The sequence below is a fragment of the Gymnodraco acuticeps genome, unplaced genomic scaffold (genome assembly GCF_902827175.1).
Source record: "Gymnodraco acuticeps unplaced genomic scaffold, fGymAcu1.1, whole genome shotgun sequence".
Taxonomy (NCBI): Eukaryota; Metazoa; Chordata; class Actinopteri; order Perciformes; family Bathydraconidae; genus Gymnodraco; species Gymnodraco acuticeps.
In genome coordinates this window covers 121,346-142,420 of record NW_022990837.1, presented here as the reverse complement: position 1 = coordinate 142,420, position 21,075 = coordinate 121,346, and the positions used below count along the sequence as shown (strand labels likewise).

At 40.5% G+C, this 21,075-nt stretch overlaps 2 protein-coding genes across 2 annotated transcripts in view; one reads left to right on the top strand and one right to left on the bottom strand.

Moving 5' to 3' along the window:
• Positions 1–9,319: 9,319 nt before the first annotated feature.
• Positions 9,320–21,075, bottom strand: part of LOC117557233 (zinc finger protein 32-like) — a 57,348-nt gene continuing 45,592 nt past the window's right edge. Inside the window, exon 2 of the mRNA XM_034232957.1 lies at positions 9,320–12,880. Within this exon, the coding sequence (XP_034088848.1) occupies positions 10,561–11,946 (1,386 nt within the window). The 5' untranslated portion in view covers positions 11,947–12,880 and the 3' untranslated portion in view covers positions 9,320–10,560. The remainder of the gene's footprint in view (positions 12,881–21,075) is intronic.
• Positions 18,762–21,075, top strand: part of LOC117557241 (myosin heavy chain, fast skeletal muscle-like) — a 27,535-nt gene continuing 25,221 nt past the window's right edge. Inside the window, exons 1-3 of the mRNA XM_034232966.1 lie at positions 18,762–18,779; positions 19,380–19,469; positions 19,719–19,865. Coding sequence (XP_034088857.1) covers positions 18,762–18,779; positions 19,380–19,469; positions 19,719–19,865 — 255 coding nt within the window. The remainder of the gene's footprint in view (positions 18,780–19,379; positions 19,470–19,718; positions 19,866–21,075) is intronic.

The window sequence follows — 21,075 nt, the reverse complement described above, 5'->3', positions numbered from 1 at the left end:
GCTTAGTTTGTCGGGGGACATCTTACTTCTTCCTTCTCTCTGTCTATACCTGTGTACTCTCATGTTCCGATTAACCCAGCTTCCCCAAATTTCTTTCTTTTTGGTGTCTATATACGCCGGGATCCGGAGTCATGGATGATCCTGCGCTCCTCTGTCCTGGATCGCGAGCCCTGGATCTTGAGTCGTGGCTGTGGTCCTGGATCATAGGTCCTGGATGGATATCCTCGTGGATTCATCTTCCTATTATACACACATGCATTTCCAAACATTTGGACTACCTATGTTGCAAATGTATTATCTTTTCAATTTACACACGGCATCTATTGCACGTCTGTCCGTCCTGGGAGAGGGATCCCTCCTCTGTTGCTCTCCCTGAGGTTTCTCCCATGTTCCCTTTAAACTGTGAGTTTTCTCCAGAAGTTTTTCCTTGTACGATGTGAGGGTCTAAGGACAGAGGGTGTCGTATCAGGCCCGGCTCCAGGATGAAATGACTGAGGGGGCGATTTTTTTTTCACAACAACGAAAAATACTGGCCATGTAATGAATTGACACACCGAGTTTTCCCTTCTCACTGCTCTACAATCTCTTTGCTTCTTTATTTTGTATTCTGGATTTACCCCTCTCATTCTGTTATTTTCCTCTGATCTTTAATAACAGATAGTAGATAGTTGATAGATAGATAGATAGATGGCTGCACTTTTGGTTAACAGACTAACATTGATTCCCTCAATTTATAAATTGACAGGCTCTGTAATTATACCATAACCTTTTCTCCTCTATCCCTTAAAGGTCCCGTGTCATGGCCATTTCCACTGATCATAATTCCATTGTTGAGGTCTACTAACATAGATTTATACTGTGCAATTTTCCAAACTCACATTGGTTTCTCATACAGCATCTCTGTAAAGTATGTGTATTCACCGGTATTCACTCTCTGTCCTAAACGGCTTGTTGGAGCTCCTGCCCCCTCCCTGTGAGCCCAGTGTGCTCTGATTGGTCAAGCGACATGTGAGGAGTTGCTGTGAGGAGCAGACAGGGCTTCCATGTCGGCGAAACAAATGTCGGAGATAGATACAGCGAGAACAAGCGAAACTCATCCTGAGCACACACAAACACTCACAGCCGAAGTAAAAACAATAAGTGTGGCTTGATATTGAGCAAGAAAAAGGCTTATAACGCTGTGAGAATGGGTCTGTGGAGAGCATTTCTCCACGATCCCAACTTAGCAGTCCGAAAAACGTTTACCCATTTAAACAGTCGTGGTAGATACCTTGTTTGTTTTAAACATCATAAATACACAAACAACGATGAATACTTACAGGTTGTGTGCCTGAATCTCCCACTGGTCCAAACAAAGCAGGAGTAGTGTGTGTGTGTGTGTGTGTGTGTGTGTGTGTGTGTGTGTGTGTGTGTGTGTGTGTGTGTGTGTGTGTGTGTGTGTGTGTGTGTGTGTGTGTGTGTGTGTGTGTGCGTGCGTGCGTGCGTGTGTGTGTGTGTGTTGCATGTAGCAGCCGCATGTGTGCAAACTGCCCCGCCCCCTCGCACACAGACGACTGCTAAAAATAATCATAGATGCATTTTCTTTTTGCATATTTCGAAGTTGACGACGCCAAAACTGCAATATAATGTTTGTGTAGCATAATAAATATGACGTTCTTCAGTGCCCTACGCTGTACATATCCGGCATGAATTGCTGAAAGGTTTTGGAAGCTTTGTTTCGTGAAAGGCTGGCAGAGGGTGCGGCCATAGCTCTGGGCGTGGCTACTGTGTATCCCTACGTAGCGATACCCAGGAAGTAAATGAGAAATCTCCAACAAGGCGTTCTGGGGCAGCATAGACAGGTATTTTCGTTAGAATTGTACTCGCTACAGGGTGTACTTTGAGGGTTTTTTTACTCTGCAGACCGTTTAAAAACCTTCATAACACACAAGGGGACGAGTAATAACCAGAAAAGCATGACATGGGACCTTTATCTTGTCTTCCTATACCGATTTACTTACTTACTATCTACTCTAGTCATGTCAGGATTAAAGAACAATTATTTTCAGGATTGAATGTTCAAATCAAGGCCTAAAACCTGGCATTTCATAAGAAAGTGACTAATATATAAACCAAATGTAATATTGGATAAAATACTACACCAAATGGACAGACACAGATTAAAAATACAAATATAGTCCCCTGGTTTGTCTCTAGAGTCTAACTGCCATGAGAAAAATCAAATCAATCTTCCAAAATCCGTCACTAGATGTCGCTCATTGTACTAATACGGTTGATATAATACATAACATATTATTATTATAGTAAAAGGGCTCGCTTTGGCAAAAACCTGAGTTAGTCTTATTTTTTGTTGATTTCATATTGTTTTCACAGAGCTGTGGGGACAATACATCTAAACTGATTTAATATTCAATACCACACATGACGATTGAGAACATAAATTTGTAACTTACCTCGTTTAAAGCACTCTTGTTGTAATACTACGGATTTAGTTGACACTACTCGCCGAGTTTCTTTTGTCCAATGTCTCGCGGGCAGGTACATTGAATTAGAAGTAGAAGAAGAAGTGCATAGAATAAGAAGTAGTAGAAGAAGAAATTCGCTAACGCTACAAACAGGCACAACACTGTTACTCTGTTTTTACTGACGACATGTAACATTTTATTTCACCTTGCTCTATGTTTTTAAACGCACATTCAAAAATGGGAACATTTTCGAGAGTTTCAACCGGGTACCAGCCACCAAAAACGGGGACTTTGCCCGGAAAACGGGGACGTTTTGGTCACCCATCCGACTGTGTTTACAGCTAAGCACACACGCTAACATTAAGACTACAAGCTCACTTGGGGTTGAGGCTTGTTTACACGTTGCTTGGCTGCCGGCCCACACATCTGATCCAAACATAGTAACGTGTATTGGGGAAGATAATTATTTAAAGTTATTATTTAGTAATTGTGACATTTACTGTACTTTTTGATGGATGAATGATGCTCAAGGTGAGGGGGCAAATAATACAACTGAGAATGCCCCCTTTTGCCCCCACGTGGCGCCGGGCCCGTGTCATATTGTCATACTGATATTCTGTACAAACTGTGAAGTCCACTGAGACAAATGTAACATTTGTGATATTGGGCTATATAAATAAACATTGATTGATTGATTGATAGGTCAATAAACAATGCAACACAAACTGATTTTGTATCCAAAGCAGCCTTAATATCGTCTAAGACTTTCAGACTGGCAGTCACAGTACTGTGCTTTGATCTGAATCCAGATTGCATAGGGTTAAGGATGTTGTGTGAATTTAAAAAAAGTTTTAGCTGAGTAGAAACTAGGGACTCAAGAATCTTTGATAACACAGAAAGATTTGAGATAGGACAATAGTTATTTAACTCCTTGGGATCACCAGCTTTCAAGAGGGGCGATACCAGAGCTTGCTTCCACACAGCTGGCAGTGTGTGAGTGGACAGGGAGAGATTACAAATATCAGTTACTGGTTGTGCTATAATCTGAGCTGCAATTTTTAAAAAGAACGGGTCGAGGCCGTCAGGCCCGACATACTTTTTAGGATCAATTGATTGCAAACCCTGTAAGACTTCAGAGACCGAGAAATAAGCTAAATCAGAAACAGGGGAGTTCATCTCTTGACTAGGGCTGTGAGTACGACCATTTAGAGAGTCATGACTTTGCTCATCAAACATGTGACCAGCCTTTTTGAAGTGAGCATTGAAAGCATTAGACATACCATCTGAATCTGAAATAAAAGAATCACTGACCTTCAGTTTTTTTGGGAAACTAGAAACCTTCTTGTTCTGAAGTGATTTAATTGTTTTCCAGAACTTAGAATGGTCATTAAAACAATCAGTGGGTAAGCTCAGATAGTAATCAGCTTTAGCTTTTTTAATAAGGGCTGAACATTTATTTCTGAGGACACGAAAAAGAAGCTTAGTGCAGTTCCCCTTATACCTATCAAAAGCTCTAATCTTTGGAGTAGAATGTTATGGTTAATAGTGTCAAAGGCAGCACTCAGATCTAACAGAACCAGGATAGAGGCAAGTCCATTATCAGATATAGAAAGCAGGTCATGTGTGACTTTAACCAGTGCTGTCTCTGTGCTATGATGTTTTCTAAAACCTGACTGGAATTTCTCAAATAAACAATTTGTATTTAAAAATGCACACAATTGTGAGACCACTGCTTTCTCAAGGATTTTTGAGAGGAAGGGAATGTTTGATATTGGCCTGTAGTTGGCCATAACCTCAGGATCAACTTTTGTTTTTTTAATAATAGGTTTAATTACAGCTACTTTAAATGACTGTGGAACATAGCCTGACAGTAAAGATATATTCATCATATTTAATACAGGTGTAATTAATTAGGGGTGCAATTTCCTTGAACAGCTTAGATGGAACAGGGTCTAAGATACAGGTAGATGCTTTAGAGCAGGGGTGCCCAACCTTTTTTAAACCGAGAGCTACTTTTAAAGTTGCCAGTCTGCCGAGATCTACCAGTCCAAATAGAGGTGTAGCCATTACTGACAGCCTCCTACCAGGTAAATACACACTGACCTTTGTACGATGAATACTTCATAAAATACTGCAGATCCTTTATCTTACCTCTTTCTAATCTACACACATACAAGTATTTAACTGAAGTTACACAACAGTGTTGTTGATACAGAGTTGGAGTTTATTCACACGTCACTACAGTGGGTCATGTTTTCAAGAAACATTGAACAGTGCTGCCACATATGACACAGGAAGAAAAGAAAAGATTCTGAACCCTTTCTTTGCCATTATATAAAAATAGTGTTGCTACAAAAGTATAAATTAGGCTTACTAATAAGACAACTCAGATCTGAAGCTACACAGGAATCTGCTGCCAACGTGCAATAAAAAAGACAAAATTAATAGAATCAAACCCTTTAGGATGCAAGCAACACTAGTTTCTTAACCTGAATTGATAATAGACTATAATCAATTTAAGTTTGCATTCTTATACCATTTTGTACAATAATTATAATGAATAAGTTCAAACAAACTAAAACTTACAGATGATTAATAACGGTATCTAACTTGAGTGTTTATTATATCAAAAAACCTGTTGAAATGCTACGGTTATTTTTACTGTCCCCAAAAAGCGCGTCGGCAGCCTCCAGGAATGCTTCTTTCGCAACTTCGCCGTCTTTGAAAGACTTCATGTGTTTCGCAAGAACCTGACTGACGGTACGTCCACACAGCAGCTTTTCAAAAATCTTGAAAATCTTGGAGCTGGGCGTGTCTGACAGCTTGGGGATTTTTTGCGACCAACAACCAATCACATGAATCTCCCGCCCCCGACATACAAAGCAAAAAACCCCGGGGATTTTATGCGAGCAATATATATATAAACTCCCCAAACAGGCGAAAACCTACCAGTTTCACCCACTGTCTCTGCCACCCAGGGCCGCCCCTCCCTACAGGCCAATCACGCAGGCTGCATGGGGCCCCGCCTTGCTCAGGGGGCCCCGCCCAGAGGGCCTCAGCTGCTGTGCGCAGTTCTCCGCTCAGTTCTCCGTGCACCCCCCGCGAGAGTGAGAGGTGACAAGGAGAGCACGTCTGTAACCCGACACCGTTGCAATGAATCGACATCTGACCAATCACGGCTTTGATACGGCCACTAGCGCAGGTGAAGAGATGTCGGTGAAAAGACAGTTTCAGTCCGGCTCAAGCAAGAGGGGAAACAACTAAACCATGAAGAAACTAGAGCATCACTCGAAGGTGGGTTATTGTATGAGTCAAATGTACAACTTGCGAATGTTGTATAAGTCAAATTGCCAATTGCCATATTAAAACATCCGCTGAAATTCACAACATGAAGAAGGCAGTCTCTGCAGAGCATATAGGCTAATGGAGATGCAGTTATTTCCAGCATTCTTTATTTAACATTCATTCAAGTATTGTATGCCTTTTATCTGCTGATGTACAGGAGGAGGAGAGATACACTGTCTGTCTAGTTGGCTTACATAACAGTTAAAGTTTGCAGCCTAAAAAACATGGAGCATTTTTTCCCCTTTTATTCATTTTTATGTCAATTTGCACATTTCATGGTGACGCTCAGCCTCTCCCTTAAGGCAAGGCAAGGCAAGTTTATTTATATAGCACCTTTCAACACAAGGCAATTCAAGGTGCTTTACAAAAATGAAAGACTTCCAGACAAAGGCATTTAAAAACAGTAAAAGATAATAAAAGAAACATTAAAAGAAAAAATACATGAATAAAAAGCACATGAATAAAAAGTACATGAATAAAAAGTAAACTTTTCCTCCTAACAGTCATCATCATGTCAATCACAACACAGAGAAATACTGATAGAACTGATGTGTGTGTAATTGTTGATACATTGCTGACAGAGGGAACTAGAATACAGATTTAAGAAATATCAGTTTTTGAGCATGTCATAAGCATGTTTTGTCTTGACTATATTACATGTATATTATAATAAAATATAGTATTTATATTATTGAATTGATTATGATTATTATTAGTAGAAGTAGTTTATTTGCATTCATTATATTTTAATCGTTTTGAGGCTAGTATTTGGCAGGTAATGCGTATTCACCTGTAAACGCATACTGAACGACATGCATGCACATTTACCATTTACCTCACTGTATAAAAAAGTAACTGTGTTGATAATAATAATAAACAGGAATTATATTTGCAAAGTAGCCTACTTTGTTTCCAAAAACAACTGTTGGTTGGGGGGGGCCTCATCTCACAATGTCGCTTGGGGCCCCAAGTTGGCCAGCGGCGGCCCTGCTGCCACCTCCCTCCATGCCTGGTTCCTCCGGTTTGTATCCCGTTAATAGTTCTGGTCGAAAAGAACCGGGTGATTTGCTACCGTAATTTCTCGTTTGGAATATGAGGAAATGAACTGCGGTCTGGTTCTCCCTGCTTACACGCGGTTTGATTGGCTAGCGCTTCTACTGTCAGATTTGCATAAACGGGATTTGATTGGCTGACGTTTCCAGCTCAGCTTCAAAAGTTGAACATTGCTCAACTTTTGAATCCTGGAAATCCTGGAAATCTTCGCTTCGCTCCCCCACAATGCAGTTCGGCAAAAAGCGAGGCAAAGTGACGTCATCCCCATTCAAAGTCAATGGGCAGAGAAGCGTTGGAAGCGTTGGAAGATTTGTTTAAAGCTGCTGTGTGGACGTACCGTGACACGATAAGATGCTCCGGTAGCAGCCTTGCTCTTATTGTTGGGCCTGGTGAAAATGGACTGCTGTGCATTTAGCTGTCCTTTGAGGCCCCTCCCCTTTTGGGAGCGTAGGGCAGAATTAGGAGGGAATTCGTCTCGTAGCGTTTGTGCACTGTTTTGAAATGCCGCTCCTAAATTACCCTTCTTCAATAAAGCCACGCTCGCATTGCAGATGAGACAGATGGACTTTGAATTGGAATAGATACAAAAATAATCATCCTCCCACTCGGAGTGAAAATTATATATTTTGGGCTTTTTTGCTTCTGCCATAATTGCGGTCTTGTGTGTGTGCGGACTGTCACTCCTGTTGACCATCCATGCTGTTGACACGGACAACGTCAGCAAAATAGTGCCCACTGCCCACCAGCCACGCCCCGACACATGGGGTCACGCCGGCCAATCACAAAGCTTTGATGCGTTCAAGTGCATTATTCTGGCACAGGAAGATGATGTTATAGGCAGTGGCGACTGGTCATTAGGGGCAGGTGGGGCACAGCCCCACCTAGTGTCAGCAGAAAGTATTAAAAGTAATGATTACAAAAAAATGCAAAAAATAAATTAAAAAATATATAAAATATATTTTAAGATCATGTTTATTCATCTGATTTGTCTGTACATTGCTGTTTTAGTCTGTGTTCTTCTAATTAGTGTCTACAGTGTGTGCCTATTGAGCTGTTTTGAGCCATGTGGGACAAAACCCGATCCTGCCCCTCCCTCTCCCTGTTTAAGTCAATGGTGACTGTAAAAACTACACTGCGCATGCTCAGAGTATTGTCCTATTTAATGTGTGTGGCAACAAAATAATGACCATAGGGGCATAGTGCTGCCATCCCCACCATACGTCATCTCACATAATTCAGAGCTGATTGGCTGTAAGTACGTGTGCCGCGAAAAGTGTGGTGTGTGAAGAGGAGGAGAGAGAGCTGCAGTGAGGCGTTCTAAAACCCGGAAATAAACTGCGCATGGCTTCCCTCCACAAAAAAGCAATGATATTTCTCCATAGGATTTTAGAAAATAGCTCCAAATAAGATCTGTGGGAAACAAACCTGTTAGATAAATGCACGTTTTGTTCAGCCGGATAATATCCACATGTCTACCCTACTTTTATAATTTTCGAATCATAAATCTATTGATTAGATCAGATTTATGATAGACTTTTGAAACTACAAGAACATAAGGAGGACTTTTACAAAAAAGTAATAGAGATTTTTGTCCAGAAGGATAGGCAAATGGACTTCATCTTCATGTCAAGGTAAGACTGCAATTTTACGACCGCCATGAAAATGGGATCTTACTAAGAGAGAACAATTCAATATTTAAATGATAAAATTACATTTTTTGGGTATCCTTTTGTTGAACTGTCTGTTTAAAATTAATTGAAGCATCAGACAAAAAAAAGCTTTTGAAAATAATATTATATTTTGATTTAGGTCAAAATATAATATTTGTAAACCTGAAGAGTCATAGCCTCACCAGGACATGAACCTCACTGCAGAAGCTTATATATAGACATCTAAGTTTTTTGTGCCCCACCACTTTTGTACATATAAAAACGCCACTGGTTATAGGACATTAACGATAAAACAGAATATTGTTGTTCTATTTTTAGACACATCTCGACCGGGGAGATTCCCAGTCGATCGTGATCGACTGGTTGGGCACCCCTGGTTTAATGTGTCATACCCACTTAACGAAACTCAGCTAGCTGACGATACAAACCATTTTTACCAAAACAAGTTTGTGTGTGTGTCTGTGTGTGTGTGTGTGTGGTTCGTAGATCACGGTGTACGAGGGGGAGATGGAGCGAGCTCAGGGTCAGCTGGAGGTGGAGATGCAGAATCTGGAGGAGAAGAACCGGGTCATCGAGGAGGCGTTCGTCCGGGCGAGCGAGATTAAGGCGGTGCACGAGAACCTGGCCGGTCAGTGTGTGTGTGTGCGTGTGTTTCTGTGTGTGTGTCTGTGTTCTTCTTCGTTGTTTTGTTTTCACTCTTTCTGGGGTTGATGACAAAACCAAACACAAGTCTCACAACAAGCGTCTAAATTAGCCCTCAGCGAAAAAAATGCCAACGCACATAACTCACGGTAGAAATACTTTATTATACTTATCGTAACTGCACATACAAGATATCAGATTAAAGCTGAGATTCCACAGATTCTAGAAGTATTAGTATCATCACTGCGCGATCATTACCTTTGCTGAGTTACATGTATTTGAAAACGCTGGGGGGTATAAATTACCTTGTAAAATGAATAGTCTAGTGTTTCAAGTTAGCTTGCTTTTACAAACATGCAGAACGCACAGTTATGGTACATTGTAGTGGATCAAATGAACGTAAATCCTCTATGCCTCTAAATTAATAAAACATGCGGTAAAAAAAAAAGAAGAAAGAAAACGCGCCGCCTGCCGCCATTTTAGATTCGAATTTTCCAGAGAACTTTTGCAACACAAACGTTCCACTATGAGATATAACTTAAAACAATATAAAAATACTGTCTTAAACGTAAGTTAAATCATTTTTCAAGTGAGGCAGATATTAAATGTAGGCTAGCTACCAAGAGCTCAAATCAAACTAACACACCATGCCACACAAAGTGAAGGATCACGATTCCGGCAGTGAGAGCACGGTGGGCAAAGTATTCTTAAAAGTCTGAGCGATTTCAACCGAGGCGAGGAGTTAATGGCGGACTCTGGTGAAGGCATGGGTGATAGAACGTCTAGGCACGTCGGGGGCGGAGCACAAACGTGATGACGTCAGACCAGCGTTCATAGTCATCAGAAAATTAGCGGTGAATTAACGTTTTTAAATGTTTGAGTTAAAACAACCCATTTTCTTTCAGAAGGTTGTAATGTTCGGTCTTACAGTGTAGATTAAGACGGGTATAAACTCTGAACTCTGAATGAGCTGATTGCAATCTGCTGCAAAACACAAACAATAGGCAGGAATGTGAGTCTGTTTCAAAGGCCTTTTTCTTTTAGTTTGGTTTGATGATATAAACAGAATCAAACTGAAAACATCGTAAATATTCTCTATATCAATAAGTCATTGGTTTTTCTTTTAGACCAGAACAGACTGATAACTCAACAGGAACTATCAACAACATCCCAATGGAAGTTTAAAGTCACAACATTTCATTAAACAAACAGATTATTAGAGAAACTACTGCAGATTAATCAGTCAGTGGTTATAGTACACATCAGAAAAGTAGTATGACAAAAACATTAAACATATTCAAAACTTCTGTTGATAAAGATGGAGTTTATATAAAGTCATATATGAATATTGTCAAACAGAGTTTATTCAGCCAGACAGATTTTTCTCATGTGAATTGTCGAAGGACTAATGAATTGTCCTGTTTTTTTGTTGCACATGCAGATTTGACTTGAAAAACGTCAGGTTCAGAAGAGTCTCCAGGGTTGTCCTCAGTCTCTGGTTGTAAAAGTCTCTCTGGATCTGAATTCCTGGCTGGTTCTGGTCCGCCACAGTCCTCTCCATCAGCTTCTGTTTCCATGTGTTCAGCTGAGCTGCTGGCTGGAGGCTCTGCCTCTCTGTCCTCCTCAGTTTGAGTTTGATGAAGCTGTGAGGACTGACGACCAACACACTTATGGCTTTTGACCTGACGACTCCAAGTGAATATTTTGTCACAAAAACCGCAGCTAAATGGTTTCTCTCCAGTGTGGATTCTCATGTGGCATTTTAAATCTCCTCTCTGTGTAAAAGATTTCTCACAGACTGAGCAGCTGAATGGTTTCTCTCCTGTATGGATTCTCATGTGTCTCTGTAAATCTCTTCTCTCTGCAAAAGATTTCTCACAGACTGAGCAGCTGAATGGTTTCTCTCCTGTATGGACTCTCATGTGTCTCTGTAATTCTCCTCTCTGTGTAAAATATTTCTCACAGACTGAGCAGCTGAACGGTTTCTCTCCTGTGTGGATTCTAATGTGGTCCTTTAAACTTCCTCTCACTGCAAAAGATTTGTTACAGACTGAGCAGCTGAATGGTTTGTCTCCTGTGTGGATTCTCATGTGTGTCTTTAAATCTCCTCTCTCCGCAAAAGATTTTTCACAAACTAAGCAGGTAAATGGTTTCTCTCCGGTATGAATTATGATATGTCTATTCAGACTTGACTTGCGGCCAAATATTTTCGCACACTGAGAGCATCTAAAGTGTTTCTTTCCAGTCCTACGTCTTGAATCACTGACATGGTCTTGTTTATTTCTCTGAGACTTTGAACCTGATTCTCTGGTCTTCTTCCAATCAGCACTGTCTTCAGTGTCAGGTTCAGAAGAGTCTCCAGTGTCAGGTTCAGAAGAGTCTCCAGGGTTGTCCTCAGTCTCTGGTTGTAAATGTCTCTCTGGATCAGAGCTCCTTGCTGGTTCTGGTCCTCCACAGTCCTCTCCATCAGCTTCTGTTTCCAGGTGTTCAGTTTGTATTTGATGAAGCTGAGAGGACTGAGGTTTCTCTTCATCATCTTCACTCTTCACAGGGACAGGAGTGAATGTGAACTTGATGATATCAGCCTCCTCCAGCCCTTGAAGCTGCTCTCCCTCCTGACTGATACAGAGTTCCTCCTGTTCCTCTTTAATGTGTGGGGGGGGCTCTGGGTCCTCCTGGTCCAGACTGGAGCTCCACTCCTGCTGCTCAGGGGGAACCTCTTCTTTAACCACCACCAGCTGCTGGAAGTCTGCAGGAAACAGGAAACACATATTCAGAGAAACTGTAGAGTATTAGAATTTAAAATCTAACCACGAAGTTTACGCCCACTGTGTATTTCTGTTGGCTCAATAGTCTGTCAATTACATATTTTTTCCAGATGAGGTGAGTTAGTACGGTAACTGATCTAAAATGTAGTTTCACTGCCGGTTAGCAAGGCGTCGGTTGTTGACAGAGTGTGAGGCCTTAGCCTTATAGTTTGTGACCCGTCTGCAGAGTCGTTATCTGAGAACTGGTGTTGGAGTTTCTCAGAGTAGTCGTTTAGCATCACTCAATACCTCGCTAAACCTGTACTTGGACTCATACAGGTGCATCTCAATGAATTGAATATCATGGAATAGTAATTCAATTTATAAAGTTTAAACGTATACATCACATAGATTCATCACATACAAAGGGATTATTTCCAGTGTTTTAACCTTGATGATTGCAGCTTACAGCTAATGAAAAGACTAAACAAAGCATTGAATATTACATAAGACTAGGGTTGGGAACCAAAACTCGGTTCCAGATGAGAACGATAAGAAAATGCTGTGTACCGGGTACCCATAAAAAGTACACAATTTCGGTGCTGCTTTACGATTCCTAAACGCGGTAGACCCTGTATTCCACCGGGTCCGTCTGCGCCGCGGTGACCCGGTGGAATACAGGGTAACCAGGGGCGGACTGGCCATCTGTGTGTTCTGGAGAATCACAGAACGGCCAGTCATCAGCGGGCCGCTGGCAGCCGGCTTGGTTCGCTGACGGCCGGCACCGCCCTTAACTTTTTTAAACGGCATCATGTAAGTTGCGCTGACAGGCGACAGAGGTCCACAGTTGCACTGCAGCGAGGCTCCCCACGCCCTCTCGTAGACAGTTCACGAGCTCGGCCACTTCATAACACCAAAGATGGTTCGCGTAAACGCTCTCAAGTGTGGCTCCACTACACTAAAAAAGAAAAAGACAAGGTGCAATTATTAACTTGCCACAGGCATAGCTCAGTTAAAATAAAGCAGAGCTATTGTGCAATACATCTGTATTGCATACATTTTATTTTATTTGTAAAAATGTCAGTTAAAGCTTAACCCTTAGATGCACGAGTGACTGGACCCTACAGTCTTCCATAAGTGGGGCTAAAAGGACCCGTATTAGAATAATATGTGTTTTTATGCCATGTTTGTCATTTTGGTTAAGAAAAATCACTTATATAATATTTAGTATTATATTTTGGTTCACATTAGAAATATTTAATATTTAACTTTTCACAATTTGACATTTTTTTTACATTTTGAAAAAAAAACGTTTTGAACACAGTTTTCCAAAGATCTCCGCTATTCTGAGACCCTCACAGTATTCCAGTCCCTTTTCAAAACTCCTCTCTTCTCCTCTTGTCTACTCAAAGCCCACCCCCCATCAGTCCATGCCGGTTGATCAAGTTTGATAGTCCTATACCCCCCACCCTAACCTTCCCTTATATTGTAAAGCAATTTTGAGTCCTTGAAAAGCCCTATAAAATATAATGTATTATTATTATACTGACAGGTATCAGATCTTGCTGTGTAAAATAATCTTCCTGAGAGGTGTCACTTGTGATGTCGTCTGTTTGGTCCTACAGTGAATGTATTCCTGACAGCAACAGGTGATAAGAATCAAAGGTTCCCAAAGGATTCCATAGAAAATGCATGCGAGTCATTGTTGACCCGCTTATGGAAGCTTGGGGTAGAAATACAAAAACTACAATTTCTTAAAATTTAAATTTAAAATGTGAATGGCATGATATCCAAAACATGTTTTTGAGGAATAGCTGGAATATGAAATGATAAAAAAATGTAATTACAAAGATACTTCAAGAAAACCACCTCAGCGGGTCCAAAAAGACCCACTTATGCATCTAAGGGTTAAAAGAATAAAGATATTTTTGTCCATCTAAACGTTTGACCTCTTTCTTTTACAGTTTGGAATCAAAACGGGGAATCGATAAGAACCGGAATCGATACATTTCAGAAGATACCCAGTGTTTCCCCTCGGTTTACTGCCTTGGCAGGGTGCTGCTCGGGTAACCCCCAAAACAAACAAAAAATATATATTTTAGGGGAAACACTGATACCCATCCCTACATGAGACCAATAACTAAGACCAATGATCTAAACATTCTGACTTTCTTCTCAAAATCCTGACCTTTTCTGGAAATCTATCAAATTTCTAACTTATTTCTGGAAATCTCATGATTACTTTTTCCTCAAAATTCGGACTTTTTCAGAAAATTTTACAATTCAGACTTTTTCCTGCAAATCATATAATTACTTTTTTCTCCAAATTCTGACTTTTTCCCAAATTGCTGACTTCTTCTAAAATGATGAAGTTTTCAGAAAATCTCTAAATCCTGGCCTTTTCAGAAAACCTCAGAATATTGACTATTTAAAAAAAAAAAAAAAGGTTCAGACTTTTTTTCTCAAGATCCTGTTTTTTTCAGGAAAGTCCCAAATGTCAGATTTTGATCTGTAACTCTAAATTCTGACTTTTTTCCACAATTCAGACTTTTAAAAAAATGCGGAATTTGGCAGAAAATCTCTAAATTCTGGCCTTTTCAGAAAACCTAAAAAACAAACTACCAGTTCATGGTGAATTCCACTGCACTCACAACATCCCAGACAAGGTAGCGAGATCGCCGGGATCTGGACTAAAAAGAACAACCTTCATTTCTCAAGAACGGGGAGTAAGACAAGGATGCTGTTTATCACCGGTCCTGTTCAACATCTACATTAAGGAACTGGCCACTATCTTAGAACAGTCCACCTGGGCTCACTCTTCACAGGGATCAGATTCCTGCTGTATGCAGATGGTCTCATCCTGTTAAGCCCGACAAAAGAAGGACTTCAACAGAGTTTAAATATACTGGAAGGTGACTGTCAGACCTGGGCCATGGCAATCAACATAAAAAAGACAAAAACAATGATATTTCAAAAAAGACCCAGATGTCAGGCAAACAATATTGACTTTACAATTGGGACACAGACAATAGAAAATTGCTCAGAATATAATTATTTAGGCCTGAAAATAAGTTCCACTGGAAGCTTTAATCAAGCTGTGAAGGAACTGAGAGAGAAAGCACGCAGGGCGTTTTATGCAATAAAAACTCAAATTCACATTCAAATTCTAATTCGGCTTAAATGACTTCAATCAGTAATACAACCCATCCTACTCGATGGAAGCGAAGTGTGTGACCCATAAACAAACCAAACATTTGACAAATGGGAAAATCATCCAATTGAAAATGCTCAGAATGAGTTTTGCAAACGCATCCTCCAGGTTCACAGGAGAACAACTAACAATGCCTGCAGAGCGGAATTACACTCAAAAAAGGACTTTGGCTGGCTGTTACATCAAATAAATGTAACATGTATTTTCAACGTAATAATTTCATGAACGTGATGAAAACATGTATGGTTTGCATGAATCGCAACAACTTCACATTTATTAGATTCATTCATGTTGAGATAAACTGAGACAAAGGGATTAGGGTACATATGATTCCCACTCCAGAGCAGAAGGTGGCGGTATAACCACCAATAAACTGGATACCAACCACAGTCTATGATACCAACTAATGTAAACAGAGACAAAAATCAATCTACTTTTAAATGTTCACGGTTGTAAAGATGTGAAACAACAAACACGGCTTGAACCATAAGGCATGCTACATTCTTGACTGCTCTTGGACACTTCCATGGATGTATTAAGAGAACTCTGCCAGACTCTGCCATTGTTTGATTTTGACCGCGATCTGGCGGGAAAGGTTTTCCCTGCATCCTGTGTGCACTCGCGATATTTGGGCGTAACCGTAAACTTAACCATCATCATCGCGAGAGAGGATCGTTGAGACAAGAAAGACCGTTGGCGAAAGTTGGAGGAGGTAAGCAGAAAACATTGTCATCTAACTGTGAAGCTGTTAATAAATGTCATTAACTGCTAGTCCATGAGCGATATTGTGGTAACGTTGATACTTAAATTTGTTATTTAGTGTTATTTTTCATCTCACTTAAAAAGCCGAATGAGCCTACGAACATGCTAAAGCTAACGTTGTTAACTATCTAGTCTGTGTAACTGCCAGTTAGGGAGATGGTTCAAATATAGGATATCAGGATTGAAAACTAAATGACGGTAGCATTACCCTGGGAAAGTTAAACGAAAAGTGTGCTACCCCAGGCGCTTATATGTCAGTAATATCAGCCCCTTTTACAAAGGAATGTTGCGCCGTTATTCGCTGCCATGCGGAGCTAGCTGCCATGCGGAGCTGACTGCCACTGTGGTTTTCGCTCTGCAGTTAATGTTACGTGACGGATGCCGCTCTGCCAGTGTCGGTAGTCGCACTCTCTGTCTCTCCGCTAGCTCTCCGAGCTCAGCATATAGTTATGTTCGGCTATGTGTCACTGCACCCCCGGGCCAGTAACCTACGTGCTGCCTGCACTGCAGTGACAAAGAGCCGGCTGAAAATCGGCAACGTTTTCCTTAATATTCCTCGATTTTAAATATTTATATCCACACATTTTCAGTAATAATGTTGCCAGGCACTTAATAATAATATGTGTGCCTGTCAGTGGCAAAAACAAGCACTTCAACTTTGAGTAATATAGGATAATGTAACAATTCAGTAGGGATGGGTACCGAGCCCCGGTATTAATCAAAGGAGTCCATTTTTCACAGCAATTTGTGACTGCAAAAGTTCCTGTTGCTGCTGTTCGACCGCAAGAGTGTCCTGTCTAACCGTACCTGTGTCTGCAATCCAACTTCATCAGTGAGGTAAAAGGTGTCATCTGCCATTCTCAAGTTCATGATTGAAATGTTTTTTTAATTTTTTGCTGGTGATTTTATTTGTGGGCAAATGTGGAGGTGTAAGGAGTGTAGTGAATCTCTTTCTGGTAGATATGAGTTACTAAAGCATAGGGATGCTCCGATCGATCGGTCACCGATCGAGATCGGCCGATACTCACTCTCTACCGATCGGCGCTCTCTAAACATGCCGATCGCGAGAGCCGATCGCATGACGTAAAATACATGACACTTTTCTCTGTGTGCGGCAAAACAAGCTCGCCAAAATGGCTTCACCGGTCTGGCATTATTTTAAGGTGTCCGAAAAAGACAGTAAAATAGCGGTATGCAACGTGTGTGAAGCAGAAATCCTGCAGCTCCGCCCGCTGAGACGGGCCGGTGAGCGAAACACACAAGAGTTAGACCTAACACACTTAGCTATTTCATCTACCTCTGGAACAAGCTAAACTAGTTATTATCAATATATTTATTCTTCATTGTCGGGTCACTCATTACTGGATCAGTGAGCTGCATGAGATACTGACAGGCTGTCGGGAGAGGGAGAGAGGAAAAGAGAGCCCTTCCGCTAATTTCTCCCGTGTTATTATCCAAAGTGAATGTAAACTTGAATAATGTACATCATTTGAATGTAATAATTAAGTTGCTTGTTGTTTGTGGAAGCTCCAGTGAATGAGCCCCATTAACTGAGTTTTAAACATCACTTTAAATGGAAGTGGATAAGAATGAATGTGTGAAGGAACGTCCCCTTTTTACTTTTATTGGGATATATATAGTAGACAATGAATGCTTACGGACTGCACAGTATGTGCCATATAAAAGACAGACAAATTCTGAATTTTGTATTTACAGTTGTATGCAGGAATCATAAATAAATTAGGGATGCACGATATTGGTTTTTTGAAACCGATACCGATAACTTCCTGCTTCTCAAGACCGATAATAATATAATATATATATATTAAATGTACCTGTAGTTTTTGCACACCTGGTGGTAAAAAAAGACTAGTAGTGAGCAAATGACATGAGCGTTATTACTATGAACAAAGCAAAGCCAAGAACAGTTTTGACTCTCGTCAAGCGCCATCATTTCTATGATGAAGTTAGAGATCGTTTTAGCCCTGGGGTCGTCTCTGGCAAACTTCTTGCCTTTTTCAAAAGCCTCGTCGATAGGTAAAAGCCCCGGTGCCTTTGCAGCTGGCTTTGGATTCGCCGCTAGTTTAGCAGCGCAGGCGTCTTCGTACGCTTTTAACAAACCATCGTAGCGATGGCGATGTTTCAGGTGACAAATCAGGTTGGAAGTATTATAGCTCGTTGCCTTTCTCCCTCCTCGTGGAACTTCTGCATTTGTTAATACAAATAGCAAGCGAACTATCTAACTCTGAAACTTTGAAATAGTCCCATACTACCGGCGACATGTTTGTTTACTGTCCTGGCTTCACGGCCGCACACCATTTACGTCACAGCCAGGCACGAGTTAGGGAGCGCTGGATTTGTGAAAAACTCCCCTCTTCCTAAACCACTAATACCACAGTACTGGCAAAACGGGAGGAGCCGAGTGAAAAACAAGCGCCCCTCATCCCAATCCACCCACACCGCAGTATTTTTTTCTTTTTTTTACCCAACAAATATATTGTATATTATCGGGGCTATTAATACTGTTATCGGGTTTATCGGGATAACGTCATAATTCCTAATATCGGACCGATAATTATCGGGCCGATAATTATCGTGCACCACTAAAATAAATACACGATTTATGCAATTGCATGTCTTAAACGGACTGAACTGCTAAATCAAACCTATGAACAGTGACATCAAAATAGCCAATCTGAGTTTTGTGGGTTTTGTTTTTTTGTTGCAAGTGAATGCAGAATTTAAGAGAATCACAACAATTAATTTGCAATCCAAGTTCTCCTCTTCGCTGGATATTCACTCTACAAGCCTGATCGACGTGTATACCAAGAAAGGTGGAGTTCAAGGGAAGAAGATCAAAGGCATCATGCTTCCCATAACTCAGGTATGAAAACAATGTAAAGGTGACAAAGAAACTGTAGGAGCTGTACAAAGTCTAGGATGTTCCATGAATAGCATAGCATCCGGAGCATTATGTTTTCGATATTTTTTTGACACTGAGCACCACATCCATTCCCCCAGTGGGGGTCATTGTATCAGAGTGAGCGGCATACTATTACGAAGGCCTAAAATAACGCACTACAAAGCTGTCCAGCAGTCTTTCATGGAAATGGCAGATGTTCCTACCCCAATGGTCACTGAGTGTACTGTAGGGCTGCAGCTATCGATTATTTTAGTAATCGAGTATTCTATCAATTATTCCATTGATTAATCGAGTAATTGGAAACAGATTAACTTTTTAAAGCAAAAGTATTTCTTCAATAAAAAGCCATTTTAAATATTCAAAATCAGACAACTAATTGTTTTCCTTTTTTAGAAAAATGTATTGCTTAAATTGCATAGTATATTATCTGTCCAAACTAAACCCATTTAATTAAAGTGCAATATTACATTCAGGGTTTTAAAGAAAACATTTGTAAAACAGTAACACCTGTTTGTTCTTAATGGGCTTTTTTATTGCATGTTCTCTGATCTGCATACTTAGACTGACAGCATTGACGTGAGACGCGAATGCATCCTCAAAGGTCTTTGTGTCTACTTCAACGAAGATCCAGAGCTGGTGAAGGAATACATGGTATGTTGATGTACCTTTTTTATCTTCACAAAGAGGAGGATGATCATAGTTGGAATGGATTGTGTTTCCTCTCAAACTAACCCTTAGGGAAATGTTGCCTTTACATTTTGATGATGTTGGATGTGTTCATGCTTTTTGGAAACAGTGTTGGAAAACCCAAACTACAGAAAGCTCAATATGACACATTATAGAAATGGGATGTAATGCACATCAGTGAAAATCACTCTCCTTCTTATTTGTTTTTCACAGAGCATCGACAACAGCAGTCAAACGGCAATGGCAGAGACGGTATTCGGAATATTTGTCATTCGACACGAAGGTGCAGAGCCTGGGGATGCCCCCGAGAACGTTGGGATCATTCTGGAGGGGCTCCAAGTGCTGGATGAGTTGGGAAACGTATCTTTTGCGGTGGCGATGATGTTTGCTCTCGTGTATGCTCTAAACTTGAGCTACCCTCCAGAGCTGAAGTTTACATTTGAAGCACTGCAGAAAATAATGATGGAAACAGACGATCCACAAAAGTCCTCAAAACATTGCTTTCCCGTGCCTAATGTCACTGTTTGGGATCGCCTCGTGTTCCAAACACGCAGCCATCAGAGATTCGGTGACTCACCTCTTTGACAGAAATGTTGATTATATGCAAGAAGTATAAAAGTAAGCATTCAAAGTTGGCTGTAGCATGGTTACGTGGACCTCACTGAGCAGAGGGCTGTGCGAGGAGGCAGATGTTACCATGTTGCCTTATTTGGTCTACTGTTGAAACTCAAGTTTGTTATACTGTTCACCCTAAAGTTGAAACATTTTAATATTTGGGAAGAAACTGTGTTTTTTTCAAGCATCTGTCAGTGTAAAGCATTGTTTATCTTTGCCTATATTGTGAAATATATATTCACTGTTATATTTAATAACAGTGAAAGCCAGTCTGCTTGTTGGCTGAGATGGTGTTCTTAATGGGCTTTTTTTATTGCATGTTCTCTAATCTGCATACTTAGACTGACAGCAATGACGTGAGACGCGAATGCATCCTCGTATTATATTTCATATAATATTTGGGAAGAAACTTTTTCAAGCATCTGTCAGTGTAAAGCATTGTTTCTCTTTGCCTATTTTGTGAAATATCATTTTATTTCAACATCTTGCTTTTGTGTTATGTTTCCACCCTTGAAGCTCACTAGACTGTAGACTGTTGGAATTCTGTTTCTGTTAATGGCTTTCTTTCAGCTTTAAGCAATTACGTTGACCCAACCCAGGTAAATTAAGTTGGACCAATCAAATTGCTTAATCTTGAAAGAAAGTGATTTAATCATGTGGAAATATTGTCCATGATTTAATTACGTTCATTCAGAGTTATTTCTTTGAGTGTAGGCACATTTCCATTATTAATACAAATCCAGAAACGATCAATTAAATATTGGCTACATCTAAAAGAAAGTGACCCCCACTCCTACCACCACAAAGCCCTGCAGCATGAAGAGATGAAAGCAGAAGCCTGTTAAAAGGCAAAACGCTGACAAATGGTTTGACCAGGAATGCAAGACCATCAGAAAAGACCTGAGAAAAATAGCAAATAAAAAACATCGGCAACCAAACAACCCAGCCTTACGCA